The sequence below is a fragment of the Vulpes lagopus genome, chromosome 7 (genome assembly GCF_018345385.1).
Source record: "Vulpes lagopus strain Blue_001 chromosome 7, ASM1834538v1, whole genome shotgun sequence".
Taxonomy (NCBI): domain Eukaryota; kingdom Metazoa; phylum Chordata; class Mammalia; order Carnivora; family Canidae; genus Vulpes; species Vulpes lagopus.
Window position 1 is genome coordinate 116,037,157 of NC_054830.1, and position 23,767 is coordinate 116,060,923.

Consider the following 23,767-nt stretch of genomic DNA (forward strand, 5'->3'; position numbering starts at 1 on the left):
CCTCCCTGCTTGTGCTCTCTCTCTCTCTTTCAAATAAATAAATAAAATCTTTAAAATAAATAAAAATAAAAACAGAAGAGCCTTAACACAGGCTAATTCAAGGGCTCTACCAAAGAATAGTGGCATAGGTTAGAAAAGCTGGTAAAGAAAGATCCTCTCAACTCTGAGGCTTTATCACCTACTCATTCCACATTATATGCTCTAGAATAACCACCAACATCTTCATCGGTTAATATCTTTCAAATGACAGAAAATAACCAAGACCAAACCATTTTTCTTTAAAACAAGGATTCCTAATCTACAGCTAAGAAATCCCAGAAACTAGGTAAAATCCTGCTCTGTTGGCACACAGGCCTATTTGCAAGGTCTGGATTTTCAAAGGCACTGAAAAACTTACATACTGTTAACCATCACATGTAAATATATAATAAATGCTGACCCGATAATGTTATGTGCCTTCAAATTGCACGGAGTTAAAATAAAAACCATTCAGAGTAATTTCGTGGAAAAGTAATTTCTTTGTTGCCTATATAATGTAGTAAAATAATTACATAAAGACAAAATTATGTAAGGAATAATTAAAATACATCATAGTCCATGACATATATGAATTAAATAATTAATATGAACACTGCCTTTATACTTTTACCCGCTTTCCAGTCATCATTCTAAGGTGACTACTCATTTATTTTTTTTTTTAAGATTTAATTTATTTATTCATGAGAGAGGCAGAGACATAGGCAGAGGGAGAAGAAGGCTCCCCACAGGGAGCCCAATAAGGGACTGGATCCCAGCATCCCGGGATCACTACCTGAGCCAAAGGCAGATGCTCAACCACTGAGACACCCAGGTGCCCACTTATATTACTTATTAGTACTTTTCTCTTCATTCTCTTGCTTGTTAATGAAGTGACAGATCTTAGCATTCACTGTACTTCAGAAAAGGTCATATATGGTATGTGGCATCAATATGTTTCACATGATACCCCTCGGCTCCTTCCTCCATAGCCACTCACTTTGAATCCTGGGGCACAGATGCATTTTCCAGTCACACTGTCACAATCAGCCCCGTTGTGGCAGCTGCAGATCTGTTGGCAAGCTTCCCCAAAGAATCCAGGAGAACATGTTTCGTTACAGTAGAGTCCTGACCAGCCCGGCTTGCAGGCACACTCTCCAGACATGGGGTGACAGCTGAGAGACATGGATGAAAGGAGAAAGTCACTCTCGGGTGAACATGACACCCAAGGCCCATGCAAATGTTGCTTTGGCCATGAGCAATGAATGGCTGGGTAATTCCATGCACAATAATTTAAACTGCCTTCCCAGGCTTGCTATGATTTAATTAATTGGCTGAAACCTGATTGGTACTACAGAAATGTTGCGTGAAATCAACATCATGCTCGAACAGGAAGACTATTACCACCGCTTCCTTTTGTCTGAAACTTGTTATGATCTTCATAAACTGAAAGCACTAATTCAGTGACAGGTCAACTAGATGAGAAGGTTTAAAGAACTACTCTGTCCAATGAATGATACCGGATCAGTTAACCAGGATTATGTCCAAGGAACTCCAAAGGCTGCAGGCTTCTTTGCCTGTTTGCATTCTCGTTTCTCCATACCTGGTGGTGGAGCAGCTGTCTTTACCTGAAGCAGCAGCTGCACTGACAGGCCAGGCAGCCAGCTGTCACTCTGGAGCAAATGGACACATCAGCTGCGTTGAGAGGCGTGCGTTAGTGAGGCTGACACAATAGGGCACTCTGTGGCACGCAAAACACATGTGCTTCTCGCCATAGGAAAATCTCAACGGTCAAACTAGCTCTGCTTACAATCGGAAAGCTGTTAAAGACCATCTTCCTCCCCTGGTAGAGATAAATCTCTCCCATTAACTACAGCCAACAGCAAAATCCACTGTCTCATCCAGACATTTGGTATTTATCTCATCTACAGATTTTCTACTTTTAGAAAGAATGATTTGCTGGGAGAGGAGAAAGCTGAGATAGAAGAGCTGCTCTCCCTCTACCCTGGTACCTCAGTGAAAGCACACAACCTCTTGAGCCTAATGTACAAGTCTGTCAAGGGCAGATCTCTGCCACACCTCTGTTGGTTGGACAGTTTGCTCCTTTGCTGCAACTAAATGCCCATAAGCAAAGGCCTAGGCATCCATCACAAACATTACTCAGGGAACATGCTATGAAGAAATACCCAAGTGCCACTCTACATTTAACATGGTTTCTTGGGTATAGAAGGTTTGGATTTGAAAGGCAAGTGTTTGAGTCTCGGATCTCCTTAGATCTATTCAGATCTACTCATCTGCTCCCTACTCTTGAGCAAACACGGGGCACCTTCATCTCAAACATAGCATGTCAAATACCGAGTCTTTGTTCTTCCTGTCCTATTTACTCTCAATCACCCCACTGAAGCAATGGCACCACTAACCACTCGACTGTTTAAACCAGAAACCTCAGAGTTATTCCTGGTAACTTCTCCTTCATTTCCCATATCCACTTCATCACTAGGACCTAGTATTCTACCTCAAAAATACCCTGCCTTCACCTTCATCTCTCCATCCTCATCTTCAGCATGCTCCCGATGCCTAGGGCATGTATCCCCCCCAAACCACGACAGCTTTCTGCCTTGCAACTCTGCATTCACTCATGCCTTGTCACCTAAAGAGTAGATGCTATCCTATCATTCTTGTTGAAACTCTTCAGAAACTCCCCACTACACTTAGAATAAAACTTGTGCTGTCTAATACAGCTACAGAGACTGTGTAATTTATTGTCTAAGCTAGGATATTTTCAAGAGTGAAGAGGGAATTACTCATGATTACATTAGAACAACAGGCCCTAATCCAAACAGTCCCTGTGACCCTAGAGATAACATCATCCTAAATACAGCCCACAGGTCATTATTACCTGGCCACTGCCTACTTCCCAACCTCTTCTTTAGGTATTATTCTCTCTTTATTACTATGCTCCACTACAATGGGTTTCTTTTAGTTGGTGAAAACATTCAGCATTGCCAATATAAGGGCATGGCATGGGCTATTCCATATGCCTAAAATACTGTTTCCCCATTCTTTGCCTGGGCCTTTTCATTTTACCCATGTCTTCCTTCCCCTCTAGACCTCCAGCTCCATGAAGACAAGAATCAAGCATGTTTTGTTACCCATCCCTGGCCCAAAGTGGGCACACAGGAAATACTTATTGAGTTAGTGAAAATGGCAGTTGATGTACAGAGGGATCTGATTCTTAAATATTCCTTTCCCAATATCTCCAAGCCATCCAGCCATGCTGAATAATAATCTGTATATCTGCACAGAAAGGCAACATTCACCCTAGAATTAGTTTTTAAAATGTCAAAGTTGATGGGATGAGCACTGGGTGTTATGCTATATGTTGGCAAATAGAACTCCAATAAAAAAATATACTAAATAAATAAATAAATAAATAAAATATAAATAATAATGAAATTAAAAATAAATAAAATATAATTATTATTTGAGAAACTAGATGAATTCACTGAGAATGATCATAGATTTAGAAACTGTATATAGACATTTTCATAGCTTTTGAGATTATTACTTTGTATATTTGAAAAACTATAATCCGTAGAGATTATTGATGATATGTTATTTTGAACAGTTACAGTTATGAATGGCCTACATTAAAAATTTAACAAGAATTTGCAAATAAAAATAAAAATAAAAAAATAAAATATCAAAGTTGTGGCTAAAAAGGAACCACCATTAATTGCAGGGAATACTCACTCACGTGATGTTTCTGATGATACTGTAAGTCAATGCACAGTCTAGCAGCTAGCATTTACTGAGCACTGAATATGTGTTAGTGTCATGCTCAGGAATCCACATGCATTATTTCATTCAATCCTCACAAGTCATTCTAAATGTTGGGTATCATCTCACTTTATAAATCAGGCAACAGTGACCTTGAAAGAGTAATTTATCCAAAGCCCAACGCGGGTAGTAGCAGAATCAAACCTGAATACAGATATATTTGTTTGTTTTTACATCAGAGAAAAAGGAAGTTTGTTCGCAGCCTGCTAGGGGGGCTACATATGAAAAAGAATGGCTAAAATTTAAGAATTAGCAATGGGTTAGCAGAACCAATAAAATCTGTATTGTACAAAAGCAGGGACAAATTTAAATTTCCTTCAGAAAGGTCCAACATTTGAGAAAGGGGAGGGGAATATTTTAAGTGTGGATCAATGTAGCTTATCTTACTTTGACATACTATAAAAAAATAGTAAAAAAATAGTAAAAAATATTACTTTACATTAAAAAGTAGAAACTCATATTCATGGTGTAGACACAAATGTTAAACAAAATAGACAATCCAGGGATAGGTAATTGACTAAGTTGTAGGCAGACACAGAAATTGATATTCAATGCCCCCCAGTGAGTATTAGTACAGCACACTGGTTCTCAGATTGATTGACACCAAAATTAGTATTCTGCAATTTGTAATTAGATATAGGAAGCCAGAGCACTTTGGAGGCATTTGATGGGTTTTCATGCAGGCAGCTTAATTGGCAATGAGATTTACGTGTTGATGTGAATGCAGCAGATTGGAGGTTGAAAGGTAACATGCTCCTACTCATTTTCTTTCTAAAGAACAGACTGCTTTGTGTATATGAAAATAGGATTATATGCAGATAGGAATACCTATCATTTCATACACATATATAACTAGATATAAACATTTTAGTAAAATTTTCATTTTAAGAGTTAAAAGAGTCCAATGCCATATTGGCCAAAATAGATCGTAATCAAACTTCCTTTTATTCATTTACTTTGGTGCTATTAATGCTCATATGTAATGACAATTATGTGGCATTTGCAAATAGGCATATCCTTATTGCCCACAGCTATTAAATGTCCTTATTAACAAGAGTTAATATACATATCCCATAAGGAATCTTAATAAATCTTAATTTTGTTTTGCTGTTCAAAACCACTTCCACCATAAGTTAGTTTTTGGCTGAAAAGTACAGGTCACAGTGAATGCTTCAGGCTTTATAATAGTGCTATAATAAAAAACATGAATATCACTTATAAATACACTTAAATTCATTTCAGTCCTATGATAGATTGTAAAAGTAAAAATGGCTAAAAATTCTTGGCAACTTCTCCTATCAGGAGGTAGAATGTATTGAAATTGTAGTTGGTTGTGTGACCTGTTTTGTCTACAGGGACATTAGCAAACATGACTTAACCAAAAGTTTCAAATGTGTTTGCATGTTGGCGCTTGCTCCATCTTTTGGTGCTTTTGGAAGCCAGTCATCATGCAAAGAAGCCCAGGCTAATGTGCTAGCTGCTAAATACACATGGGGCAGGCACCCATTAACTGGCCAGATGCTGGACCAGTGAGGGAGGAATTCTAGGACCAATCTACGTCTAGTTGATCTGCCAGCTGAATCCAGGAATGAAAGCAGAAGAACCACTGAACTGAGCCCAGCTCAAATAGTCAAACAAAAAACCAACTGCAATAATCATTGTTTTGTACCATGATTTTTTTTTTAATGCAGCAAAAGCTAACTGATACAAACTTCTACCCAGATATGTGGCTCCAATATATGTCAATATGTACATTCAAATACTCAACATTTACCTAAAGACAATAGAAACTAATAGTCTGTACTGCATATGTTATCTTAGTAATCAAAATGAAAGGTTTTAGGATAAATACACATCATAAATTATGTAATAGCAAGCTCTACTCGCTTGATTAAATAGAAAAATGGACAAGCTAGATTTCCAATTAATACAAAGATCCTATGCCTTTGGTTCAAAGGAATCTTGTGTTTCCAAGAACTTTACACTGAAGTTTAAGGTGTAAGAATCAGATGTATGACTCCAACTGTGAATTCAACAAGACAGAGTCTTATCATCAACACTCAACTCATTTTAAAAGAAATTTTCAAAAAGTTTTTATTTTTAAATTTTTTTAATTTTCAATTTTTTTCTTTTTTGCAAAAGCTAATTTTTAAAACTGGTTTTCAGGGAAGCACTTCATATGTTAATTGTTTTTAATCTGATTATTTGTTATACATTATTAGACAGATTTTAGTGTTCCTTTGATCTTTGTGAGTGTCAAAGAATTTCCCGTACTTCTTTGGTAAAGCATACCTGCTGAGATTCATGTGGCCTATGTCAAAATTATCAAGATACTGATGCCAGTCAACTAATAGTCCCCTTGGACCTTGCCACTACTAACATGGTACCCCATTCCAACAAAATCAACATTCTCTCTTCTTCTCCAGTTCTTCTCATAACACAGCTCCTTTGAGTAGGCTTATTAATCTATTTGACATCAGGCTGCATACAATGAAAAGCACTCTGATATTAAAAAGTTCTTAGCTGTCACTACATGAGGCTTACCTTTTGCTGGGAAAAGCTTTACACTACAGGAAAGGTAGCCAAACTAATGACATGTCCCTACTCCTACTTAGCTCCTTAAACATAGGAGAGTTCAAAAACAAACAAAACCCTGCCAAGATGATTCATTTTCACTCCTCAAATGTTTACTTAACCTTGTCATGTAAAGAGTGGCAATATTTGCCAATAAAGAAAACCAAAGTTGATTAAAGCAGCATGCAAAGTTGCTTGACATACATTAAGAATGCACTTCTTTGATATGTCCCAGTAAAATATATTCTAAGCATGCGCGCATGTGTGGACACACACACACACATACACACCCTTTTATGGAACAAAGCCCTTTTTTTTGTTCCTAACAATGGCTTAAAGAAGAGACCAACCACAGGCTTCTGCTTACATTTAACTTTTGTGCATTTGAGATCTCAAGTGGCCACAAGTTATCTTTCAGAAGCATAAATGAAGTAACAGCTGTGCTGAATGCAATTAATTCCTGTAACATGTGAACTGCTATATAATGTACTACATTTCTGTTAGACCCAACTTTTCCAGCAGTTTGCAAATGAAGGCCCAGAATTCTAAGTGATATGTATCTGGTCCTTGGGGGAGGGAGAGGAAGAAAGGGGGTGGAGAGGTATTTTCAGGGGCAGACAAGGTATAGTAGGGTGGGTGGGAACCATAGTTTCCTGTTCTTAAATTCTTCAAGAGATTTTTGAGCTAAAAGACCCCTGTGAGTTTTATGTCAGAGTAATCAATTCTGAAAACATATTTCACATGAGACAGCCACATGTGAAACACTTTTACAAATCCTCCACCAATGCACTTCCTTTCTCCACAGATGTGCTGTCAAGTAAAAGATGCTGCAGTAAGAATCATTTTTGTGTTATTTTTACGTACTAAACTGGACTTAACTCATGCCTCTCATTACATCTTTGCTTCTTAGGGAATGTCACAGAATCCCTCTCTTAGGGAAACGTTCTCTAACCCCAGTAAATTTAATTTTTGGCCACGGCCATGAATAGAGAAGAGAATTTAACAGCCACCCAAGACCATTTACCAATTTTAATGCTTCTAACTTGGACTGTCACCTAGTAAGGAAAGAAGTTTTCCATGTATTTGGTGGTTTCTCCCCAGAATGACCCAGGGGCAGGAAGGGTCTCAGAGTGGGCATCTCTCTGCCAATCCCTCCTTTCAAATAGTAGACACTGCAGTTCCAACTTTAACAGGACACAACCTTCCAGGGGTGGTCGACCCTCACCTATGAGTGTTGTCCACATGGCAGGGACACCGCTTGTCACATTTGATGCCGTAGAGCCCTTCGGGACACAGGCGTGCCTCACAGTGCTCACCAGCAAAGCCTGCTTCACAGAGGCATGAGCCACTCACGTGATAACACTTCCCTCCATTGACACACTGGCAGGTCTCAGCACAGCGAACTCCATATGTGCCAACGGGACACTCGTCCTGGCAGCTACCAAGCAGGAAGTGAGAGCAGAAGATAGATTAGTTAATGCCATGTACAAATAAACAGTATACATACCAGAAAGATACAAGGAGATACCAGAAAAGGGAGAGGAGTAATTGCCCAAATGAGGAAATTAAAATATATGCTTTTCCTGTTTCAAAAAGAAAAACTTCATAGCAAATTCCAAACAATGTTAATTCTCTTGGCTTTCATGGTGACACTAATCTCAGCCATGTGTCTGCTCTTTTCAACGCTGAATGGCAATAATTGTTTGTCATTTAGAAAGTTATGTATTTAATAAACAAAGTTCTCTCTAGATCTGGGGAAGTCAGAGCTATTGCAATCAGGTTTCCTTGATTCCACCTGGAGAACTCTTGCCACGTGAAGTTTCTTTCATAACACAAAATTTCTGTTAAGTGGGGTACTGTCCTCTGTTTAGAAGAAAGGCTGACAAATGGCAATGAAAAAAAAATGTCAGGTCTCAAAAATTCACTTTACTTTTAAAAAATGACATTAGAGTCTGGTCCCAGAGGAAGGACAGGCTCTGGATAAGTCAGATCAGGTGGGCAGCTGAGTGGCTAGAAGGTATCATGAGAGAGAAGAGAAAATTATCATCACTCCATAGAATGCATGACAAGTTGTCGGGCTAGCCAAGTTTCTTTTTGACCTGGCAAGGTGACTTCCAGTGTGTCCTGCAACAGAAGGTGCACTTCCTGCCAAGGGAGAGAGAGATGGGGTCTTTGTCTAGCCAAGCGGCTGCCATAAGTACAATACACTTTGTGGTTGGGAACCAGCAGACACTTCCCATGTGGCTCTCAAGTCACGCCAGACCCATGGTCAGAAATGTAGGTCAGCACTGCATTTTTTCAGATCAGTATAATGCAAGCAGCAAGTGCATAATAATGAATTCTAGGATACCTAAAGGAAGCAGCAAAAGCGCTGAAAAGCAAACATTTTCGACAAGGCTTTGCATATTTTTAATAATAGGGTGTGATTAGTAATAATATCAAGTTTGAATGGGATTCTATTTAAATATAGATGACAAATCTTGAGATCCCTTTGATACTTCTCTGGTTAACCCTGGCTCTAGCATATATTTAATGTGATAGAGACAAGGAAAGGGACCTCTTGTAAACTTGGTCTCACCTGACACTTAAGATATCTTGCGGTGTGTTTGTTAATAGGCAAAATCTTCAAATCAATTGCTCAACAAACCATTTGCAAAGTCCTGTAGTAACTACCTATCATTTAGCATAAAATCAGATGTGTGCTTTGAAATTACACAGGAGTATACCTATTTTTAGACCAGAGTATTTTAAAAAGGTACTCTATTTTTAACTTGTAAGAAGCTTTAATAAGCCAAGTCACTTAGTTTATTCCATAAAGATGTCAACTTTAGAGAAAGAAATGCTAAGGTACAATAATTTGGCCACACCATGGCTCTGCTAAGGGCTGCTAACAACTTTTCAGCCTGTCTGTCCAGATTTTCTTGTGATTCAGTACCAAAAAGGAAAAGATAAACAAGATAAAATAACATTGCTTTCTTTCTCTTTCTTTTTTTAAAGGTTTGATTTATTTTTTGACAGTGGTGGGGGGGCTCAGATGACCAGGAGGAGGGGCACAGGGAGCCCGAGGAGCAGGCTCCCCGCTGAGTAGGGAGCCCTGACATGGGGCCAGGAACCCGGGATCCTGACCTGAGCCAAAGGCAGACTCTTAACCTACCGAGCCATCCAGATGCCTGCTTCCTCTCTCTTATATGGATTTGAAAACAAATTCAACTGTTAAGCTTTGGGGCACATGATTTTAACTTAGTAAAAAAGGTTAGCTCTAAAAGTAGTTGAACTGAGTATAGATCAGAAGTCTGGAAAAATGTCTGCTGCCAAATAACAGGGAAGCAGTGTGTATATTTTATCCTATCTTGGCAGAGACTTCCTTTTCTTTGGGAAAACAAAATCCATAATAGCTGGTCCTGACCCATATTTACCTTTTGAACCTATAATAAAACATACTACTAGTTTGTATTATAAATGGCAAAAACCCATTTGAATTTCCCTCACTAAAGTAGCCACTACATAAAGCTTGGTTCGTATTCTCATTTCTTTTTCATCAAAGTTGCACTTGTATGAAAATCCTGCTAATAATAGTAATGTCTACTTCCATCACCAAACCAAGGCAATAGGATATCTTTCTAGAAGTAAACATTTTCCATCTTGAAAATAAAAGCAATCATGAAGTAGCTTATACCTTTCAGGTTAAAAGTCTTTGTCAGACCTATCTCCTCCCCTTTTGGCCCCTTTATCCAAAAAGGGCATCATTTCTCAACAAATTTTAAGCCCTTATTGTTTTTGTGACCACAGGCAGAACAACAACAACAAAAAGCTCTCCTAGGAATTAGTAAAAGAGGTAACAGATTTTCCTACGAGAGAGGGCAGAAAGGCTGATAAAGATAGAGCCATAAAAATCGGTCATAGTATAAACATGGAAATTTAGAATTTATACATTTTTTTAATTTTTGTTTTTGAGTAATGCTCTGGAATCGGAAAAAAATGGATAAGCTTAAAGTAGAGATAATAAAATATGACACCAATTCCCAAATCAGTGAGGGTCACAGGTTTGTTTTAATGCCATTTCGATTTTTATGTTGCATCTTGTTACAAACAGATGGAAAAGGAAGTGACTTAGCATGTAAGGGGGTGGCAGCTCCTTTCTCTCTGCCCCATTTTGAGCATGTCCCTCCCTAGAGTGCCTGGAATAATTGGGCCAAACCATGATTTAGTGTGAAAGAATCACATTCCTCATTAAACCTGGGATCGATGGATCAGCTGCCTGCCTTTCAAGCATCTGGAACTGCTGCTCTGGGGGAAATATAAAAAGAGTTGGAAAATAGTTTTTCCATAATCCCCAAAACAGGAAAGCTACCCCAATTAGAGACCACTGCTACATCTCCCCAATTCCTGTCCATCATTTCTGACTTTACCTCCTTCGGCCCACATTCCTTCTTCGCTTGTGGGTTATATGGAACACAGGCATGTCCAGAGTCCTGTCTTCACACCTTGGGAGGGATGATGACAGAGCCATAGCTCTCTCCATCCAGTGAACTCTTAGAGAGCACCAGTTCTGTGCATGGACCCCAAAGGCCTAAGCAATTCCATGGCAAGCCATTAGCATTGAGAACACTCCTTTAACCCCTTTAGAAGAATTTCTATGAGGATCTGGAAACCATCTTCTCTTTCCTCTTGCTTGGTGGTGCCATATTACATTTCCTCTCCACAGTGTTCTCTCAACCTTTCCACAAACCCCAAGGACTATTATTTGGACGTCTCATGAGCTGCTCTGCCTGCCTACAAGGTGTCTGTTTTGTTTGTTCTGTTTTCACTCTGGCTGGAAGGGCCGTGCCCACATCCTGGGAATGCTTTGCTGGCAGCTGCCTGTGGTGGTAGGTACCTGCTCCTCCAGCACCAGTGCTCTGGTCTAACCTCAGTGATCAAATTACACTGACTTCTCCAAACACGGAAATGCCAAGACCCCAGGCCCTCAACGCTGCTTTCACCACATCTCCTACCACAAAGTGCCCCATGGCCACTCATGTTTTCCTATCTTAGTGACGTGTGTGTATGTGTGTGTGTGTGTGTGTGTGTGTGTGTGTCTAGAACCCAGATGGGGATGTTATAATTGAAAACACAAATCATGTTGTCAGTGCACTAGCAAAACAATAGTTATCAGAAGAGCAATTCAAGAAGAAATTCCCTCTTCACTTTTCTAGTCTTTTTTTGGTTCTTTGACTTCCTTGCTTTAATCTAAAATTCACCTGGAAATCAGCAGCCACTCCCCAACCCTGCATTCCAAATAAGATGAGTATAAGCTTGCCTTGTATATTTGTTGTTTCTTTGTTGCTTCAAATTTGAGACTTAAACTATGACAGGATAAGAAAAATAATTATTCAGCTGGCCCTCAGATAACACTGGTTTGGATTGTAAAAGTCGGCTTACATGGAGATTTTTTTTTGAGACACACAGTACTGTAAATATATTTTCTCTTCCTTATAATTTCTTAAATTTTTTTCTCTAGCTCACTTTATTGTAATAATACAGTACATAATACATGTAACATACAAAATATGTGTTAACTGACTGTTTATGTTATCAATAAGGCCTCCTAAACAGTAGGCTATTAGTAGTTAAGTTTTGGAGGATTCAAAAGTTATATTTGATTTTTGACTGAATGGGGGTGGGGGGGGGGTCAGTGTCCCAAACGCCTGAGTTTTTCAAGAGTCAACTGTATTTAATTTTTTAGTGCCCTCAAATATCTGACAAAGCTATTATTTGGGATTCTGTGTGGTTCCATGCCTTTCTCTTCCTGACCCATTTTTCAATAATAAAGTATTAATGTCATGTTATCCAGAACCCAGCTAACAACATCTATCCAAAACACAATTTTAGCCAGGACATAAGTCACAAAAACTTTCTGAGAAGCCCAATTACATATTACAAAAATCACGCTCTGAAGGGCGTCATTAATGCGTAACATCAAAAAATTAAAGTTAAAATCCCTAGTTCTACTAACAAAAGATGAAAAGCCTTTTAATGAAGGTCAACAGATACTACTAACAAAGTTCTTAGTAAAAACAGGGATTAAGGGGCACCTGGGTGGCTCAGTGGTTGAGCATCTGCCTTTGGCTCAGGTTGTCTGTTTCTTCCTCTGCCTGTGTCTCTGCTTCTCTGTGTGTGTCTCTCATGAATAAATAAATAAAATCTTAAAAAAAAAAAACAGGGATTAAAAAACACTCAAACACAAGAAAGTTTACTAAAAACCAGTAACATGAAACTACAATGGAGCCATTTTCAATAAAATCAGAAACAAGACAGGAATTTTCGCTTTGACCCCTATTTGTCAACTCTGATTTAGAGGTTTAAATTAATGCAATTATGTCAAAAAAATGAAGCAATTATTATAAACACTGAAAAGTAGATACAATTATGTTTTGTAGATGATGAAATAACTATAGTTTTTGCTAAAAATAATATTAGAATTAACTAAAAATTTTGATAGATAAGCTAAATAAAAAACACTCATAATTTTTTCTTTATCCTGAAATAGCCAATTAGAAATAGAAATGAGATTTTCAACAAATTACTTATAAATTTAACAAGAAAGTACAAATTCTAAGTTGGGAGGTGGCAGGGGAGGGGGAACCAGGCTATATGGTTATATGGTATCTTATTAAAAGTCAAAAAATTAGATCAGAGTTTTGGAAAGAAAGAAAATGAGGGAAAAAGGTTGAAGAAATTTTTAGGTCACAGATATCACTAAAAAACAATGATAAATAAATAAATAAATGATTTATTCAATTACTAGACATCACTCAAATTGATACTTGCTAGTATTTATACAGCTCAGGGAAATCACTCAACTATAAGAAGAACTAATGTTTGTAAGCTTCCTCACAGTTCTAACTGCTTTAATGTACTTACTGAATCCTGATAACAACCCAAAAGAACAGTAAAATTATTATTTGACTATTAATGATAAGGATGTTTCTAAGGACACAGCTTCCAAAAATCTTTGTTTTGAGCCAGTATAGTCCCTTACCTCTCCAGTCTTTTTTCTCTAATTTTACACACATACCCAATAAGCTTGGTTATCTGGTCTTTCAGGATTTAAGAGATGAAAGAGCAAATTACAAGGTGTAAGGTGAGCAAAGCTGTCTGGGATAACCCTTTACCATCTAATGCAAAAAATGACAGCAGACGGAAGAGCCACATGAGCAGAGCCACGCATTCACTCTTTTTCACATGGGACTGGAGAGCCCTAGAAATCTCATTGGATCTTCCGCAGTCACCACTGCACAAGAAAATGACTGATATTCTTAATAGAATACTGAATCATAAGAAGGTAACGTTACGCCCAACATACTTGCTAAAGATAACCATGTACACATCCAATTTTGAAATAAATCTATCAAAAAGTGTTTAAGATATAGAAGATATAGAAAGTTTTGGTCTTTGAAGTGGCTGTCCAACCACTCGCCTATTTAGCTGGATAGCTGATATTGTATTAATTTATTTTTTAATGCTTTATCCTCAATTCACCATCGTTGTCTATGGCTCACTTTCTACACACAGAGTTGGGAAAAAAATCTGTCAAATGCACTAATACTTTATAGATGCCTCTGGAATATTACAGAATAGTCACAGACATGTGGTAGCAAAGGTGTTCCCTGGGCTCTGCAAGCTTTCCTTTCACACCATTACGAACAGTCAGAGAAAGACAAGACTCTCCCTTACCGTTCCCCTGTGTATCCTGGACTGCAATGACATTGGCCTGTGGCAGCATCACACGTCCCTCCATTATGGCACTGACATTCTTGTGAACAGTTCTTTCCAAAGCGACCCTCGGGGCAAGGCTGACCACAGACTGTGCCCTGCATTCAAAGAGACTTAGAAAATTACATGGGCCTCCAGCCAGGGAAGGACCAAAGGGGGAGGGAAAGAAGAGACGAAACAGAAAAGAGAGGAAGGCATAGGGGAACAGGGCTGCAAGGAAATTAGATGAAGGGGATTTTAGAACACATACACTCTGTTCATCATTGTAAAAATGTTCGACATTTTAAATGGTCTTCTTTACTCGGTCAGCCTATAGCTCAAGATACATTCAAAGATGGCAGAGTGATATTAAGAAACACCCATATTCAAAAACTGAAGTTTAAGATAGTTACATGAAATTATGATGGTAACCAAAGGATTTTATAAATCCTCCTAAGTGTTCTTCCCTGTGTGTATATGTCCAATAAGTCAACAATACTTATTGAGCACCCATTACATAAACTGCAACATCTGGTGCAAATGGAATATCCAAATGTTTTACCATATGTTCTAAAGCAAATACATATTTTCATTGGTTTTATTTCTTATAAGGTAAAATGGAGCATAAGATGGAAATTTTGTATAACCAAATTAACGGTAACATCACTTAAGATATAATAGCCCTATAAGAATGAACCTAGACATTTTATTTCAGAAGAGAAACACTTTTATTTCCAGTAGTTTGAACAAAATTTGCTGGGCCAAGATCAATATTGAGGCTTATTTCCTGGGAAGAAAAATCAAGAGAGTAACTTGGACATGTCTCCTTACCCTAGACACTGTCCATCTTGTCAGGCACTGTCATTATATTTATTTCAATTCTATGTTAATAAGACTAAGTACCAATAAGTCAATGAAATACTCTATGATTTTCTACTTCACTTGGCTATATAACTTGGGCTTGTAGCTTATCATCTGTTTATTGGAGTTATTGTTAGAACAAACAACATATCCCAAATAACAGGGATTTAAACTGTTTTTTTTTTTTAACTGTTGCAAGCTGTTGCTTTGTCCTCCTTCTCTCTAAAAAAAAGGCAGACTGTGGGCATTCTGAAATTGGAGGCTAGTGAACACCAGATGGTTTTGTAAATGTTTATTCTGGATAGCGTAAGAAAATACATTTCCTCTAACTCCTGGCTACCCACAAAGGCAGTTGGTGTGCTAATTAAGTCTCCTCTGGTGGTTTCTAGCTATCTACAAACAAGGAAAGTTCTTCCACAGACTCTTGGAACTGAAAAAGCCTTTGAGAGATGATTCAAATCAATGCCTCACTGAGAATCATCTATGCGTCAGGCATAGAGCTAAGCTCTGAGAATCAAAGATAAGGTCACAACCTTTAATTAGTTCACAACACGGTGGGGGGAGGGGGTAGATGTAAAAATAGCTCTAATCCCTCCATTCTAGCATAACACATCAACAGGCCTGAAAAAATAGCATGCCAAGGGTCAACCTGTGGTAAGCAGGAGTTCTGGTGAAAATTTTCATTCTCTCAGGGACTGACTCTACTCATATTTGGTAGTAGTCCCACAACAGCTTCAGAGATGCTGTTGAAATATTGTTTGTGAATAAAGATTAATGAGAGCAATAGCTTTAAGTGAGACATTCTTATGAATTGAAATACATATGTGTGTATGTGGTAAAGGAATATAAATTCATCTTCGAAAAGCACCTGGAATGACAGCACAAATAAAATGTTGGAGAAAGAAGTGTAAGTTAGATGCTCAGCTATGCAGATAGAGAAATGACCTGAAGCAATCAGTAAGAAATGACTATCAAGGTAAGGAGCCCAGAGTATAGAGTAAGTGATGGAGGAAATGCTCCACCGGGCTGATGGATCCATCCACCCAGTTACTGGGATTCATAGTCCAAACCTGTGATTGCCACTATCCCACATCACAATCACCCCAATCAAGAAGAAGAAAGCTTCAGTTTCAAGATGAGGCAACTCTACGATGTCTATACAATAGTCCTAGCAGAGTATAATGCCTATAGCTCTTCATCCAAACAACATGGAGTTCTCTGGACCCTGGAAACTCTGCTGCCCCAACAAAGTCCTTCCCTTGCCAAGGACAAAACAATGGTCAACATTGGCAAAAGGTTGCATGTAAGAAATAAAGAAGAGAAGGACTCAAACACAATTTAGTATCTCTACCTTGAGCAACTAAGAAAGAAATTTTAGTTTTTTCCTAAGAAACTAAGTTTTAACTAAGATTTTTAAAAATCTGAAAAGGAGTAGCCTTAAGAAAGGCTTGGGTGTATGACAAGTTTGCTTCTATTAACACTGACTTTGATGGGTCTGCTTGAGCCATCTCAGTACTCCTCAATAGCTCCCTTTGTGTACCCCATCATCAGGCACTCAGTGAAAGGCCCCCTCACTCTGACTCCATTGTTTTATGGAGTTTCTCCAAGCTCTGCCTCTAGAACCAGACCTCGTGTCATCTGCTTACCTTTCTAACTTTCATCTTGGGTCTAATATTTCTTTTCCACCTGTCTCTGGACCCTCATATCTTGAGCTCTCCCTTACTTCCTATGATTCTCACTGGGAGATAGTTTCCAGTTTTCTTTTGCTTCAGGACTACAAGGGCATTAGCAGACCCATTCATCCCAGGCCTGGTTCCTAAGGCTCCAGCTTGGGTGTAGCCCAGTCAGATGGTGGCTTCACATCTAAAGGTCATCTAGGTTGGGGTGTCTAATAGGATAGTGACAAACAAACACATGTCTGGACCCAGGTGAGGGAAGGTCAATATTTAGAAAAATCACATGATGACTGTTAAAGCTATGGATCTAGGTGAGATTTCCAGAGAAGATTTATAGTGAGAAAAGAGAAGGATAAGACTGAAACCTAGGAAGTATTGGAATAGAGTGGTATGGAGAAGAAGGGGTAGGAAAAGAGATCTTCAGTAAGAGAGAGAGGAAGGGGGAGTCAGCAGAGACATGGAGAGACAGATTATAAAAGAGGGAGATGGATGAGCCACAGGGTCATATACTTTGGTGAAGCCAAGCAGAATGAGAACAAAAGGGTCATCACTGAATATGGTAATTAAGAAGTTGGTTATGACCCTACAAACACAGCTCTGCTACAGCTCCTAGAGAAGTAAATTGCTCTCTTAAATTTCGTTTGTTAACAAAGGAAACAGACATTGGCCCTTTACTCCCGTGCCTTTAAGCAGATGTATGCACAAACCAATACAGGTTAAGGATCAGTATCATTCCCTGGTTTCGGAGAAATGCGGTTAGCAAGCCAGTGTTGACATTGAGTGTGTTGCATAACACCTTACCTGTGAGGTGCTACATGAAGAAAGTGTAACATGGTCAAAGTTTGGGAAAAGGGGTGAGTTGCAGCTTCCTCTTAGATTTTCGTACTGAAACTTTGAGAAGCTCTGCAATACTTGGTAAATGTAGTTCACCTCAGTGTATCTCTGGATGGCATGACTGTATAATTTTTTCACATAACACTTACCCCGTTGAAAATAATGTTCTCAAAGAACAATAGTGATGCACGGAACTTAATTATAAAAACAGTTATAGATATATATTATTCTATTGTGCTTTGCTTTATTGTGCTTCACAGATATATTGTGTTTTTTTGTTTTTTAAACAAATTGAAGGACTGTGACAATCCTGCAGTAAGCATGTCCTTTGGTGCCATTTTTCTAACAACATGTATTCCTTTTGTGTACCTGAGCCATGGTAATTCTGGCTCAGAATTTTCAAATATTTTTTAAAAAATTTAATTATTATTATGTTTGTCGCAGTGATCTGTGATCAGTGGTCTCTGATGTTTTTAATGTAACTGTTTTGGTATCTACACTGGTTTTTTAGACATAATGCCATTGTACTCTTCATAGAATACAGTACCTTAGTAGTAAACAGCTTTTAGTGTACTAGTTAACCTAAAATTCATTTGGCTCACTTTATTGTGATATTCACTTTATTGCAGAGGTCTGGAGCCAAACCCAAAGTATCTCCCAGGCAACCTATGTTTAGATACTTTCAGGGCTTAACATTGTCTGTCATATGTGAGATGAGATTTTCCCTCTTTTTTGTCCTGAGGGAAAGTTCAGGACAGATGGCCACTATGTTTTACATGAGGACCTTTAGTGCACTTCAAGATTGAATCACCTTCTGCCTGAAAATGGACTTAAGGACTCCAGCTTTGAAAATAGTCAGCTATTTCCAGTTGTGCAATTTTTGACCATCAGTGTAACTTTTCTTTGTACTAGAGTCTTCCATGTGCATTTTCACTTGAGTATCCTGGAACAGGTGGCTCTGGGAGGGGAGGAAGGGAGCTTACCAGCCAGCCCGAAGGGCAAGAGCATTCTCCGGTGACGTGATGACATATTCCTCCATTTTGGCAGGGACATCTCTGCTCGCACTGCGGACCATGCTTGCCAGGGGGACAAAGGTCCTCACAGCTGAGGAATTGATGTGCGACAAAGGATACTGTTATTTACCCAAACTCGCAACTCTCAGGTTCACAGACACAACAGTGCCCAGGGCCCTAAAACAGGCAAGCTTTCTCTGCTCGATATTCTTCATTTGGTTAACATCAAAGCATTAATCATATTAGCTGGAAAACTCTTTGAGCGCTTGCCTAGACTTTTCCCTTCTTTGGGGGTATTTTCTAGTGAAATGATTTGAATTTGGAGAGAATGTATCCTATCTGAGAGTGCCAATGATGACTCTTCCCAGCCAAACACTCCTTGGGGACAGGGTCTCCCCATGTAACTATTAGAAAGCTCCTGTGTTGCATCCGAAGTCTGCTTTTGTTTGTGGGATTGTTCAATTCTCAGAGAAGATGGAAAGGTCTGCATATCCCCTCCTTTGTGCACAGATTCTTCATAATCAGTTTCCAGCATTTTCTTCTTGAGGCTGATCATTTTACGTGCCCTTAGCCCCCATCCTTTTCCTATGAATGAAGTCTCTTCTCTAAGCCTTTAATTGTCTTGTTTGCTCTCCTATAAAACTGCTCCAAGTTTTCCAAAGCTCTACTCAATTGTGTCCTTAATAAATGCCCATAAAAGCAATATTAACAATTAAGTAGTTTGAGATGATCATTCATTCTTCTGGAAATCAGGGCTTTCTAGGCTAATGCAGTTTTTTTCTTTAGTTCTACTTTATAGCTGTTAATACTGTTGGCAGGAAGTATTTACCTAATCAGCCGCATTTTTTCAAGTTTTAGTTCTGTGATTTACAAGTGTAATTTTCTCAGTAAGGGAATGAGATTTTTCTCTTTCCTACTTCTCTTTTTTTTTTTTTTGGCAAATTCTGCCTCTTTTTCTGTTTGCTAATACAAGCCAAAGGAAGAAATGTCCTTCACACAAAATAAAGTAGTGGAGGTTAAGAAGTTGCTTCAATAGTATCCAGAAAGAATTAAACTATTTCTGTGCATATATCCTACACAAATGTGATACATTTCATTGATGGTCACAAAGCAACATATGTAGTTACAGGCATTAAGTAACCTAGTTAACCTTTCATCATGGACTATTTCTAACATCTTCCCCTATTTCTCTTTTCTATGGCACTGAACCCATCCAACTTTAACCAGTTAATTAGCTGCCACACAGAGCAGAATAACATGGCCTGTTAACAGTTAGCAATGTAACATAAATGCAACTGTGGGGGAATCCAAGCAGAACCTCAAATCTGCCTCTAATGACTCCCAAATATTACCACTCAATGCAACATCCTGGTCCTCTCTATCTCTGCCCTGCCAAAAGGAGAACATGAAACCTGGCCCTTAGACTCTGGTTGGAGTCTGATGTTCAAGGGTCAAACAGCAGGAGCATCTCATGGCTGTCACTGCTGATCATCCCCTCTGTGCCAGAGCCCCACCCTCTCAGAGACTTCAGGCAGCAAGGAAACAAAAGCCTAGGAATCTGACAGTGGCAGCAGCATGAATGGAGAAGGTGAGGGGACTTTGCCATGCTGCTAAGCAGCATGTCACTTACAAGGCTCCAGTGTACCCTGGTGGGCAGCGGCATTCCCCTGTGACGTGGTCGCAGGTGGCTCCATTCTGACACTGGCATCTCTGGTGACAGTCATTACCGTAGGTGCCCTGCTCACAGCGGTCTTCACAACGCCAGCCCCGGAAACCTGCAGCGCAGTGGCAAGCCCCCGTGATGGGGTTGCACAGGGCCCCGTTCTTGCACTGGCACCGGCTGCTGCAGTGGGGACCCCAGTGATCACCATCACAGGCTGCAGGGGGAGAAACAATGGAGGGCATCACAGTATGGATGCAGGCAATAGCAAGCTCTTCAGAACCAACTTGCATTTGCCCTTGATAAGAATGGCTTGGCATGCCAGGGTGGCTCAGTGGGTTAAGCACCCACTTTCAGCTCTGGTCATGATCTCCGGGTCCTGGGTCCTGGGATTGAGCCCTCTGTTGGGCTTGGGCAGAGTGGAGGTGGTTTGCTTCTCCCTCTCCCCTGCTCAGGCTCACTCTCTCTCTCTATAAAATAAATAAATAAAATCTTTTTAAAAAATCTTTAAAAAAAAACTAAAAAAAAAAAAAAAAAAAAAAAAAAGATGGCTTGATGATCCCTTCATCACCATTCCTTAGCTGGACATTGGGCTCTGGTACCAACCCATGGCAATGCTTCATAAATGTGTTCAGCACTAAGTGAGCCACTTCCAGTCACTCCATTGTTTGCTTAAGCAGTGCTACCATTCTCCAGCTTCATGCCTTGCTGAGTCTTTCCTGCATCTGGAGTGCTGAGTTTGATGTGGCTAGAGTAATTGGCTACAGGAGGATGTAAGCAGTGTGGGGGGTGGGGGAGAAGAGGCCAGCTACCCAGATGGGAAGGTTCAGCTCAGCTCAGGCGAGGGCTTTAACACGCTAAGGAGTTGGATTGCATCTTGTGAATAAGGGATTGGTCTGAAAGGATTTTTTTTAAGATTTTATTTATTTATTCACGAGAGAGGCAGAGACACAGGCAGAGGGAGAAGCAGGTTCCCTGTGGGGAGCCCAATGTGGGACTCAATCCCAAGACCCCAGGATCTTGACCCAAGTTAAAGGCAGAGACACTCAACCACTGAGCTACTCAGGTGCCCTGGTCTGAAAGGATTTTAAACATTTAGGAACAATGCAGATTTGCATCCTAGTAAGGTCAGCTGGCTACAGTCTGAGGAAAGGGCAGGAAGGAGCTCACAGCAAGAGGCAGGAAGACTTGCCAAGAAGAATGGCAGCAGATAAGACAATAGGGGAGACTCAGGGGCCTGAGCTCAGGCAGTGATGGGGAAGACCAAGAGGGGTCCTACAGGCTGATCTACTGCAGCATGGACTGACCCTGCTAGGGGTCTAGGCCAGAGCAAGCCAAAGGAAGACTCCCTATCTGCTTTCATGGTATCAGCCAAAAGACATGTGGATTGGGAGGTCATCAGAAAAAAACAGAAAATAATTGAGTCAAATATTGAAATTCACTGACTACCCAACAATAGGCATAATCTCAGGTTGTGAGATCCAGCCTTGTGTGGCAGTTGGCACTTCTCCCTCCCCTCTCCCCTCCTCCCTCCTCCTCTCCCCTCTACCTCCTCACAAAGGTAGGAACTCAAGCACTCTTACTCTCTCCCCCAAAAAACAAAAACAAAAACAAATGACAACAGGCATATGAAACCAGGTAAGATGGTAATAGAAAACATCATTTGAGAGATAGAGTTAAAAGTATAGTTCCAAAGAAAAGGAAGAGTGACTGCAATTCAAGTTGATAAGCAGGAATAGGGGAGCAGGAAAGGAAAAATCCTCAATCCCAAACATTCTAAAAATTATAAAGGGTGATGATAAGCAAAACCAACCCTTAATATTCATTGCCTAGCTAGCGGCATATTTATTTATTAATTAGATGCTATAAAAATCATTAGGGAAGATGCGCTGTGCCTGGAGCTCTTAGGATAAAATGCTTTTATGATTTAAAAAAAAAGTTTTCCATCATAAAAATTTTGTAACTTCAATAGATCCAGATAAACTATTGAAAAAAAAAGAAAGAATAAGTGAATGAAAGAAAAGAAAAAGAAAGAATAAATGAATGAAAGAAAAGAAAAAGAAAGAAAGAAAACCAGACACATAACAAACAACTTATTAGACATGCAGGATTCATCTCCCAACATTAGAACCTACCTTCCTTTTCATAATATCAAAAGTTTTAAATGAATAATTTTGTTTTAAGTCAGTATGGCTTTGTTCTCATTAGTACTTTAACAAACATACTTTAACACAATTAAAAACAATGAGAGGATTACAGAACCTAAAGCAGATGAAGAAAGCAATTACCTAAGAACTCACAATCTTCTTAAACAGAGTAAGATTAGGTAGTAGTTCTGAGATTTAAGCCTAATTGTTATTCATATAGTTGCTTCTTTTATTGCCTATGGACATGGTCAAAGCATTTTTTTTTTCAATTACAACTCCTTCAATCTAGGATATATCCTTTGGGAGAAAAAAAACAGAGTATGTTTCTTTAAATGCCCTCAGGTACCCAAAAACAGAAGAATTTCTCCTGTGTTTAAGGTAAGCCCAAATAAATTAAATAGTCCTTTGTAACTTGTTCCCTGGTTCATCAATCCTAAGAGTAAGGAAAATCTTCATTCCATTTAAGCTAAATCTGTTATCCTAGAATCTGATCCTTTTTTTCTCCTGTGCTTCTCATGGTGTATCTGATGTGGTTCATCACTGTTCTCTGTATTATACAAGATCTTATTCTTGAAACGTGAATGCATCCTTGACCCTGCTCCTTGCAGGCTAGATTCTCCTTGCAACTTTTACTTAATTTTTAGAAGTCTATTCAATTTCACTCATTTTCTTTGCTGAACCTTCTTGAAAGTTTCCATATCCTTCTCGACTTCTGTGAACCTAAGATACTAAATGAAATACTCTTTTTTTGTAGTGTATCATGGAGGATTAACTGATTGACACAAAACAAAATTTTAGCTAATAAAACTACCTTGATAAGGACATCCAGATCATGTCAGAAGCATTTAGAAAGAAACAAGTGTGGTGGGTTAGAGTTCTTTTTCCCCACTGTGACACTGGGATAAGGGTTGACTGGTACACAGACACTTTACAGAATATGTTTTACAATATCAGGAGAGCAGTAGGAAGAAGTCAAGGTATCAGGGGACAGAACTGGTCTCTCTACTTCCTTGTGACCCATTTCCACATCACATTCAACAACTTCTCTTCCAGAAGAGCAGTCAGGCAGAGACCACTTCTATTTTCTTGGAGTTAGACAAATGCAAAAGAAAAAAAAACAAAACACAAAAACCCTTAGGATACCTCCTCAGGACAGAAACAAGTTCATAGCAGAAATTGATAACTATCAGCATCAAAGAAAGTGTTTCAGGCTTTTAGGGAGATATTATGATGCCGACATGGTTAATTTCCTGGCCATATCTAAGCACTGTGGCATGCTTTGAAGTGACAGCTTCTCTCCTTGGGGCTGTGTTTCCCTAAGAGGCCACTGATACATGGGCCTCACATCGTGAATACCAGGCATCAACATAAGCTACGCCGAGGGAAAAATCCACATACAAAAGTGTATAGACA

General features: G+C 39.2%; 1 protein-coding gene across 1 annotated transcript in view; it reads right to left on the reverse strand.

The window, feature by feature from the left end:
- MEGF10 (multiple EGF like domains 10) overlaps positions 1–23,767 on the reverse strand; it is a 170,255-nt gene that overhangs the window by 46,760 nt on the left and 99,728 nt on the right. The window contains exons 6-10 of the mRNA XM_041764746.1: positions 20,178–20,424; positions 18,518–18,638; positions 14,146–14,282; positions 7,655–7,867; positions 1,016–1,190 (exon numbers count right to left, since the gene is read on the reverse strand). Coding sequence (XP_041620680.1) covers positions 1,016–1,190; positions 7,655–7,867; positions 14,146–14,282; positions 18,518–18,638; positions 20,178–20,424 — 893 coding nt within the window. The remainder of the gene's footprint in view (positions 1–1,015; positions 1,191–7,654; positions 7,868–14,145; positions 14,283–18,517; positions 18,639–20,177; positions 20,425–23,767) is intronic.